We start from the raw sequence: 10,143 nt of genomic DNA, 5'->3' as shown, positions 1-10,143 counted from the left end.
TGTACTTACACATAATAAATAAATAAATCTTAAAAAAAAAAAAATGCTCCGAGGACAAAGAGGGTGCCTCTAGACCAGGTATTCACTACCCATATGGCCTGTCTCTCTACCTCTCTTCCCTGCCTTAGAGCCCCAGGGTGTTCAACAACAGAGCCATCAGACACAGCTTTTCTGCTCGATCGGGTTTCCATCTTGGCCCCCTCCTCTGACAAGCCCCTGGTCAAGGACTTGAGCTTGAAGATCTGTGAGGGGCAGGGTCTGCTCATCACAGGCAACACAGGCACTGGCAAGACCTCCCTGCTGCGGGTGCTGGGAGGCCTGTGGGACAGCATGAAAGGTGAGCCAGCCCTCCCTGCCTCTGGTACAGCCTTGGCCACAGGGGGGCAGTGTGGTGGGAAGAGGAAGAGATGGAGAGAAGAGGCAGTCACCTAGTCTGCGGGGTCTCCCAATGGAGGCTTCTGTGGGCTCCGCAGGCTCAGTGCAGATGCTGGCTGATTTTGGGCCCCACGGAGTGCTGTTCCTGCCTCAGAAGCCGTTCTTCACTGATGGGACACTTCGGGAGCAGGTCAGCACGGTCAGGAGTCCGCTCCTCCAACCTCATACCACCCATTTACATCTAGGATTTCTAACAGTGCTACAGGCCTCAGGCCCTAGGAGGATTGGGGCAAGAGTCCATGCCTGGGAATTCCCAGGTTCTGAGAACATGCTGTGTGTTATTTATGAACTGAGCCCAGAGCTGCTTCCTTGGATATCTAGCCAGTCGCTCCATGTGTTTGTTAGGCACTAGAGTTTACCCTCGGGAGCCTCCAAGACTCTTGCCTCCCAAGTACACTTCTGAAGGTTATTTTCCCATTGATTACACTGTATCTCTCCTGCGGGCCCTCAGGGTTACACTGTATCTCTGCTGCTGCCCCGCCCCTCCCGGCTCCCCCTGTGGGGAGGACCTCCCTTCTGTGGGTGGATCCTAGAGATGCTAATGATGGAACCAAGTTCTGCTGTCTATCTACCCTAGCCAGAGACGTTCTTGCTTTCAGGTGATATATCCCCTGAAGGAGATCTACCCTGACTCAGGTGAGCTGTCCCTCCTCAGCTGGTGTTCTCATCTCAGTTGTCCTACTGGGAGAGCGTCCAGCTAGGCTGCTGGTTTCCGGTTGGGTCTTATCCTTTAATTGCTCAGTATTTTGGGGTCCTCCTGTCCTGTCTTCCTTTCCTGAAGAAAGACACATATTGAGAAGGGAAGCAGGTGTCCTTTCTCAGGCTCTTATGCTGTTAGGTTTGTTCTGAGAGTCTGTCCCTGCCGGGATGCGTGCACACCATCCCCCAGCCGGAGCGAGGCCCTAGTGTGCTGAAGAGACTTCTGTTTTGCAGGTTCTGCGGACGATGAGAGGATCATGAGGTTCTTGGAGTTGGCAGGCCTGGTGAGTGGAACAGGGGCCCGAGGTCTCAGGCCTACCTAAGAGCATTGGCCACAGGTAGTTGCTGGCCAACAGAGCCACTGCCATCTCTGGGCCCAAGACTGGGGCAAACAGTGGGCATGCAAGTTGGCAGTGGGAGCTGCAGACGGGGTTCAGGCAGTAAGGATCTGTGCTCTTGCTCTATAGAGAGATTGGTTTTTGGTTTGGTTTGGTTTGGTTTGTTTTTTTTGGTTTTTTCGAGACAGGGTTTCTCTGTGTAGTCCTGACTGTCCTAGAACTCACTCTGTAGACCAGGATGGCCTCTAACTCAGAAATCTGCCTGCCTTAGAGAGATTGTTTTAATACTGTGTGTGTATGTGTGTGCATGTGTGTAGGTGTGTGTGCCATGTTGTACACATTCAGACCTGAGGACAACATTGAAGTCAGTTTGTTCCTTCCACCTTTGTGTGGGTTCCAGAGGTCAGGCTCGGGTTGCCAGGGTGGTGTGGCAAGCACTCCACCCACTGAGCCATCTCACCTCTGCAGAAAAATCTTAATAGTAAAGCTGATGGGCTGTCTGCTTCTTGTCACCATACCCCAGCCAGCCTCAATGGTGGAGGTGATAACACCCACCTTGGTACACCACTGCTGTGTCTGTCACAGAAACATTTGGGGTGGGGAGGTAGGATTGCAGAAAACACAGATGGACACTTGTGTGGACTCTGTGACCCCTGTCTGTTACAGTCCAGCTTGGTGAAGAGGACAGGAGGTCTGGACCAACAGGTGGATTGGAACTGGTAAGGATGAACTACAACAGGCAGTGCCCCCACGGATACATTACAGCAGCTTATAAAAGGATGGAATGGCTCCTGACCCCAGCAGCCCAGTGTTGAGCTGCTCCACCAGTCCAGGATCCATATCTTGGGTAGAGTTTGGTCCTCACCTGTCATGTGACTAAGAGGGAGGGCCTCTATCTTGGGGCCAACCTCTATAGCGAACTTGCTTCTTTTAATATGTATTCTTGGCAAAAGTCAAGCTGTCACTTCCTTTCAGGGCTGAATTCTCATTGCTTTTTCTAGGTATGATGTCCTGTCCCCAGGAGAGATGCAAAGACTGTCTTTTGCCCGCCTCTTCTACCTACAGCCCAAGTATGCAGGTGAGGTACACACCGTAGGTGCACATGCCAGGCGCTCTGTGTACTCATGGGTATTTGCAGCATGTGCTCACAGCCTGGACACATATGCACATCTGCACATGACTGGGTATCCCTCTCTGTGGCCCACTCCCTGTGATAAGCAGAGCCTGGTCCCTTGGCATAGTCCTGAGAGTGTAAATGCGCATTGTTAGGAAGCCTCAGTTAGAGGGCTCGTGATTGTAGCTCCCTGGGTTCTGCCACAGATGAGTGAGTGGCCCCCAGCTGTGCCTGGCAGGAATATGTATTTGTATATGTGGCAGGTGTGGACTCTTCTGAGGACAGAGCCTTGGATGAATTGAGAGTCTTGGGTTATACAGTCTTGGGGCACAGTGTTATTTATCTGTCAGCAGCTGAGAGAGCTGAGCCATGCTCACAGGTGTGGTCTCTACCCTGGCGTGACTCTCCTGTCAGTCCACCACACCCCAAGGGGAATGGGTTGAAGGAGTAACAGAGAGGGCAAGGGCAGTCTGTGATCTCTTGCCACCACACACTGCCATCAGTGCTCGATGAAGCCACCAGTGCCCTGACAGAGGAAGCGGAGAGTGAGCTCTACCGAATCGGCCAGCAACTGGGAATGACATTCATCAGCGTGGGACATCGGCCCAGCCTTGAGAAGGTACCCATGCTACAGAGGTGTCCTAATGAGGAGAAAGAACCCAAAGGCTGGGCCTGGCCAGGACCAGAGGCCCCTCTCCCTGGGGGTGTCGGGATTGGTGGCAGAGGGGTTGGTGTGACTGTTCTGGCAGCTGTCTGAGCTCAGTGGGGTCCTGGGCTCTTGCAGTTTCACGCCTGGGTTCTGAGACTCCACGGAGAAGGGAGCTGGGAACTGACTAGAATCAAAATGGAATGAAGGCAAGCATGAAGGTTCATCAGAGCAGCAGAGCTCTGGGGCCTGCAGTGCCCACAGACGAGGTAGCCCGATGAGCCAGGGAAGAGCCACAGATTGACCCCAGGTCCTATACAGACCCTTAGCAGCCTCTGCCGCTGCTTATGGGTGGCCCTGCGGGGAACACTGAGGTCTCCCCAGCACTGCTCCCACTTCAGATGACGTTTGCTGCCAAAAAACTGAATGAACTGTAAGAAGTAAAGGACCAGGGCGAGAAGACTGTTGGACTCGAGAAAGCTGGCTACATTTCACAGTGATAGACTTCTTAAAAAACTTTAATAAACATTTAAATTTTATAAGTTTTTTTAAAAAAGAATAAATATTAAAAATGTGGTTTTTCTTCTACTATAGACTGATTTCCTTTTTTTGTTTTGTTTTGTTTTTTTTTCGAGACAGGGTTTCTCTGTAGACCAGGCTGGCCTCGAACTCAGAAATCCGCCTGCCTCTGCCTCCCAAGTGCTGGGATTAAAGGCTGCCCAGCTCTGATTTATTTATTTATTTTATGTAAATAAGTGCTCTGTCTGTATATACATCTGCAGGCCAGAAGAGGGCATCAGATCCCAGGACAGATGGTTGTGAGCTACCATGTAGTTGCTGGGAATGAAACTCTAGAGCAGGCAGTGCTCTCTCTCCATCCCCTAGAGTAGTCCTTTTGATTGAGTCTCCACACTTGTCCAGGGTTTGAGGTATACTCATGCCCTATACCTGCCTGTCCACTCCATCTGTGTCCTTCCTGTCCACCCAGTGGCCTGGAGATGGCAGGGTGTGGCCAGTGCCAAGACCACCGACCCTTGGGATCTTCTGTCTTTAATCTTTTGTCTGTCTGTCTCATCACTGGGGATTGAACCTAGACCCTTATGAACTCTAGGCACGTGGGATACCACTGATGCATGTCTTTATTATCTAACTCAAGGAAGTAATCCTTTCCCCCTTACTAGCTAAAATAAGGTTAGTAGAGTATGTCTTCTTTTTGTTTCTCTCTCACACACACACCCAAAAATCTGTATTATGGAATAAGAAAACAATAAGCCAAGTACATACCTGTCACCCCGAAGGGATGGTGGTAAAGACAGATGGGTCATGAGTTTGGTACTCATCTGGGCTGCATAATAAAAAAGACCCCTATAAATTAAGTAGCAGATTCCCAAAAGCATAAAATAAAGTTATTGACACCAAAGGTTTTTTCCTTTTGCTATATTTCTGCAGTGTGTGTGTGTGTGTATGTGTGTGTGTGTATTGTCACAGTGCTGGGGGATAGAACTTCTTGGTTTTTATTTTTTATTTATCTTATTTTTATTTTTTGTTTTATTTTTCAAGACAGGGTTTCTCTGTTTAGTGCTGGCTATCCTGGAACTTGATTTATATACCTGGCTGGCCTTGAACTCAGAGATCTGGCTGCCTCTGTCTCTTGAGCTGAAATTAAAGGTGTGTACCACCACCACCACCTAGCCATAAAAAAAAAAAAAAAAAAAAAAAAAAAAAAAGGCAGTCTCACTTCATACACTTGGCTTGTCTGGAATTCACTATTTAGACCAGAATAGTCCAATATTTAGACCACGTCTAGACTTGAACTTAGAGATCTGCCTTCCTCTCCTCTAAGTGCTGGTATTAAAGGCTTGTGCCACCATGCCCAACCTGGATGGGACCTTTAAAAAGAAAAAGAAGCTGGTCGGTGGTAGTGTACGCCTTTAATCCCAGCACTTGGGAGGCAGAGGCAGGCATATTTCTGAGTTCGAGGCCAGCCTGGTCTACAGAGTGAGTTCCAGGACAGCCAGAGCTATACAGAGAAACCCTGTCTCAAAAAACCAAAAAAATAAAAATAAATAAATAAATAATAATAACAGTAACAATAATAATAATAATAACAAAGAAAAAGATGCATGTGTGCCTGCGCGCACACGCGTGCGTGCATGTATGCACACACACACATGTGCATCCATGTGTGCACTCGTGTATGAACACGCTATAGCAGTCAACTGACAACTTCCATGAGTCCATGCTCTCCTTTCCCAACCGAGTCCCTAGGATTGACTTTACATCGTCAGGCTTGAGCAACAGGCGCCTTTACCCATTGATCCATCTCCCTGGCCCAGAGATGGGCAGGACCCTTAGAGGTGATGAGGTCCAGAGTGCATTGCTTGGGAATGGATTGAGACAGCCCCACAGCCCCAGCATGGAGGAGCTAACTGTAAAGGTGGATGGGGCAGCTCCCTTTCTTTCTCTCTCTGCCTGGTCACTTGGTGCCTTCTGCACTGATTCAGTGAGAAGCATCTCACCAGATAACAGCCTTTTAATCTTAGTGTGCCCAGCTTGCCAGTCCTGGGACAAAAAGCAAACTGGGCATGGTGGCCTGTGCCTGTAATCCTAGCACTCAGGAGACTGGGGCTGGCCCATCTAGAGTCTAAGATACATAACCAGTTTGCAGCCAGCATGGGTTATATGAGATCCAGTCTCCTGAACACAAAACTAAAGTCATAACTAGGGGCTGGGGAGATGACTCAGCGGGTAAGAGCACCGACTGCTCTTCCGAAGATCCTGAGTTCAAATCCCAGCAACCACATGGTGGCTTACAACCACCCATAATGAGATCTGACGCCCTCTTCTGGTGTGTCTGAAGACAGCTACACTGAATTATGCCAGAGCGGGAGTGAGTGGGGCTGGAGCGAGTGGGGCTGTCCTGAGCTCAATTCCCAGCAACCACATGATGGCTCATGGCCATCTGTACAGCTACAGTGTACTCATACACATAACATAAACAAATCTTTAAAAAAATAAAATCATACCTAAAGAAATCAGCAAAACTCAGAACATATTCAAGGGGAAGGAATTTAGTGCATATCATCTCCGAGCATCTCCTTGGACCTTTGCCAGGAGCCTGTGAGGTAGCGTCCCATGGACACTTGAGGAAGCTAAAAGTAAGTCTATATGTATTGCCTGGCGGTGGTGGCACACGCCTTTAATCCCAGCACTTGGGGGGCAGAGGCAGGCGGATTTCTGAGTTCGAGGCCAGCCTGGTCTACAGAGTGAGTTCCAGGACAGCCAGGGCTACACAGAGAAACCCTGTCTCAAAAAACGAAAAAAAAAGAGAGTCTATATGTATTAAACCCACATCTTTTGGATCCACTCTGACTTTCCTCCCATCTTCAGGAAGTATTGTTTTCCTGGAAGACTGTTACTCCCTGGTCTAGGCATAGGAATCCCCAGATGAAGGAGGACTCTGGCCTGGAAAGGGAGAAGTCTGTTCTCTGCCTTGTCTTTTTTGATACCCTGCACCCCACCTACCCCTTCCCAGAGTCTTACTCCTTTGGCACACATGAAAACTATGGGCAGACTTCTCGTTGAACCATAGCAGTTTATGGGAAGACATGGGATATGGGCAAAGGAGAACCTTGAAGGAGAGTGTGGTCCTTTGAACATACTCTGTTCAGCTCAGTACCTGTCTTAATGATGTGAGTCCTACGTCAGAGGCCAGAAGAGGACCCCAGATCCCCTGGGGCTGGAGTTACAGGACCACCTGATATGTGCTAGGAACTGAACTAGGTCCTCTGGAAGAACAGCAAGCACTCTTGACCATTGAGCCATCCCTCCAGACCACCCAGTGGATTTTAGTGAACCATTTCTGCTTCTGAGCAGGTCCCAGCCCTGAATTTGATCCCCAGCACAAACCTGCTTTGCTTCACCCACAGGATTGAGACTAAACTTCCCTTTTCCTCTGAGTCCAGCACGATCACCGTGCTCAATCACCCTTCCCAGGCTTCTAGAAGGATACTGGGCAGTGATGGTGCACACCTTCAATCCCAGCATGAGGGAGTCAGAGGCGGGTGGATCTCTGAGTTCAGGGTGACACAGAGAAACCAGAGAGAGAGAGAGAGAGAGAGAGAGAGAGAGAGAGAGAGAGAGAGAGAGAGAGAGAGAGAGAGAGAGAGAGAGAGAGAGAGAGGAGAGGAGAGATTTATCTTTCTGTTGCTGTGGTGGTGCACGCCTTTAATCCAGCACTTGGGAGGCAGAGGCAGGCAGATTTCTGAGTTCGAGGCCAGCCTGGTCTACAGAGTGAGTTCCAGGACAGCTGGGGCTACAGAGAAACCCTGTCTCGGGGGGGGGGGGCAAAAAAAAGCATTTAATTGGTGGCTTGCTTACAGTTTCATAAGGCAAGTTTTGTGGCAAGGAACATGGTAGCAGGCAAGCACAGAGCTGGGGCAATGGCTCTGAGTTTACATCTGGTTCACAACCAGGAGGCAGGCAGGCAGGCAGACAGACAGACAGACAGACAGGGCCTGGCATGGACTTTTGAAACCTTATAGCACACATCCTCCAAGAAGGGCACACCTCCTAATCCAATATAGTTAGTTCAATCCGCTAGAGACCAAGCATCCAAATAGATGAGCCTATGGGGGTCGTTCTCATCCACAATACTACCGAAGGAAATGTTTACCGGATTGTACAAGACAGCCTATATCCTTTCGCAGTTTAACACAAGGCCACCTACCTAGTCATTCCTGACTCCCTTCTTGTGGCAGAGACTCCTGAGGTCCATACACAGCCTAACACAGCCCACACTGGGAGCAATGCCGTGACAATTAATGTGAGGGGTCCCAGGCAGCAGAGAGGAGTAGGCAGGGGTGGGAGGCTGCCAATCAGTGGAAACTGTTAGTATTGGAGGAACTGAGTTGTAGTGGGACATTAGCGCATCGGGTATTGTTGGTTCTGCTCAGCTGTGACCAGTAGGCTGCACTGCCGCCCCGGATGGGGACCAGTATGAGGAGGGTCAAGGTGGTGAAGAGGACATAGGGGAGACCTATGCACAAAAGAGGTCACTAGTTTTTGACCAGAGAATGCCAGGTGACTAATTTGGTAATCAGAAACTTAGGGGTTGGTTGGAGTCAGGGCAAGGGACAAGTCTGGCACTTGCTCTAACCCAAAGATGTCACCTGCTGAGTGCTGGGTTACAGGTATCCTCCACCACATCCGGCTGTACTTGAGAACTGAGATCCAACATTCCCAACACCTCTCCCCCGGGTTCCCATTATTAACATGTGGCATTTGTATGCCTCCTTAGTAATAACTGGTGAGCCAGGTGTAGCACCCCAGGGGTGTCTGGGACGGGAGCATCGCAGACCAAGTTTCTCCTGTTCCTGCTGCTTTCTCCAAGCCACAGGCCCTGACCTCAGGAGCTCCCACTTTATCCCTATCCCCCGTGCCCAGGTGCCACTCTCCCACCCCAGCCAACCTCCTCCTCATCTATCCCTGCCAGCCTGTGCAACAGCTGGAACAGTCCTCATCAATCAGCCCCTCATGCCTTTTTTTTTTTTTTTTTTTTTTTTAAATCTCTTTCTTGCACTTCCTGAAGCATGCAGTTTTCTATGGGAAGCCAGTGAGGCTGTAGCCCCAGCCCCTCAACCCTCTTAGGGGAGTTACAGGGTCCGCACAGTAGTTCTATTCTGATTGGCACAGGGTTTCTTTCTTTCTTTTTCTTTTTTAAAGATTTATTTATTATATGTAAGTACACTGTAGATGTCTTCAGACACCCCAGACGAGGGCATCAGATCTCGTTATGGATGGTTGTGTGAGTCACCATGTGGTTGCTGGGATTTGAACTCTGGACCTCTGGAAGAGCAGACAGTGCTCCCAACTGCTGAGCCACCTCTCCAGCCCGGCACAGCGTTTCTATCACTGATTATCTGGACGCCAGGAGCAAGCTCTCTGCCTCCTGTTGACTGTCAGTAGCCATGACCCCTGCCTCTTCCCAGGCCCACGGTGATCGTCCAAGAGGAATCATCTCCCAAGCACTGTGAGTGTCCCAATGTCTGTCACCCAGATCCACCTAACAGTGGAGCAGCTGCCAAGGTACCCTCAGAGCTCAGACCTTGGCATGATGGTTTGGGGGGTGTTTTCCCAGGGTCCTTTCTTCTTCCTTCCAGGACACGAAATTCATAAGACATGTTAATTCTTGTTGAATGTCAGAACATAGCTCTAGCACCCAATGTGGTCAGCATACCCTGAGTCTGGATATGGCCTCTGCTTTGCTTTTGTGCTTTCCTACATATAAACTATAGTGCATGCCAGGCAACTATGTTTCAATTACTCTGTCCTGAGGGCTGCTCTGTTAATATTTAATATGTGCTTATTGGCATTTATTTACATGTTTTTCTGATCATGTTTTTTTTTTCTGAACTCAAACAACCTTCCTTGGATCATTACTTTATTACATTCATATATAAAAGTATACTGAAACGGAAATAAGACTGTCTACAGCAAAATCAGACTATAGTCTGCCTCATTCTCTCAGGTCCTCTGACCCCAGGTCCAGCAGACAAGATTTGCATAGGTTGCATGCCCTCAGGTTCCAGGTTGGGGAGGACACATCTGGGTATGAAGCCTTTCACCTCCCGTCATTCATCTTGATAGGCTGTCAGCAGTCTCTTCTGCGAGGGAGTTCCACGGCTTGAGCCAATTTGAGACAAGCTTATGAGATTTCTTGAGCCCAGACACTACCTATCTAGTCTGCTCGCTGCGCTCTCTCATCGTGTAATTCCGTCCAAGACATCATCAACTGGTGGGTCACAGCTGTCTGTAGGCAATTTCATGTACCTTTTGGGGGCTTTTTCTTCTTCATTCCTCTTCTTTTAAAGACTCTCTCCCTCTCCCTCTCCCTCTCCCTCTCCCTCTCC

The 10,143-nt window shown here is 49.4% G+C and overlaps 1 protein-coding gene across 3 annotated transcripts in view; it reads left to right on the top strand.

The window, feature by feature from the left end:
* Nucleotides 1-3,825, top strand: part of Abcd4 (ATP binding cassette subfamily D member 4) — a 15,439-nt gene extending 11,614 nt beyond the window's left edge. For all 3 annotated transcript variants that reach the window (XM_031356792.1, XM_031356793.1, XM_031356794.1), the window contains 8 exons: nucleotides 129-337; nucleotides 474-565; nucleotides 1,035-1,071; nucleotides 1,369-1,418; nucleotides 2,139-2,191; nucleotides 2,474-2,550; nucleotides 3,090-3,205; nucleotides 3,371-3,825. In XM_031356792.1, coding sequence (XP_031212652.1) covers nucleotides 129-337; nucleotides 474-565; nucleotides 1,035-1,071; nucleotides 1,369-1,418; nucleotides 2,139-2,191; nucleotides 2,474-2,550; nucleotides 3,090-3,205; nucleotides 3,371-3,439 — 703 coding nt within the window. In that variant the 3' untranslated portion in view covers nucleotides 3,440-3,825. The remainder of the gene's footprint in view (nucleotides 1-128; nucleotides 338-473; nucleotides 566-1,034; nucleotides 1,072-1,368; nucleotides 1,419-2,138; nucleotides 2,192-2,473; nucleotides 2,551-3,089; nucleotides 3,206-3,370) is intronic.
* Nucleotides 3,826-10,143: the final 6,318 nt, after the last annotated feature.

This window comes from Mastomys coucha, unplaced genomic scaffold (genome assembly GCF_008632895.1).
Source record: "Mastomys coucha isolate ucsf_1 unplaced genomic scaffold, UCSF_Mcou_1 pScaffold6, whole genome shotgun sequence".
NCBI lineage: Eukaryota > Metazoa > Chordata > Mammalia > Rodentia > Muridae > Mastomys > Mastomys coucha.
The sequence above is the reverse complement of the archived record's forward strand: the minus strand, read 5'-3'. Positions and strand labels throughout refer to the sequence as shown.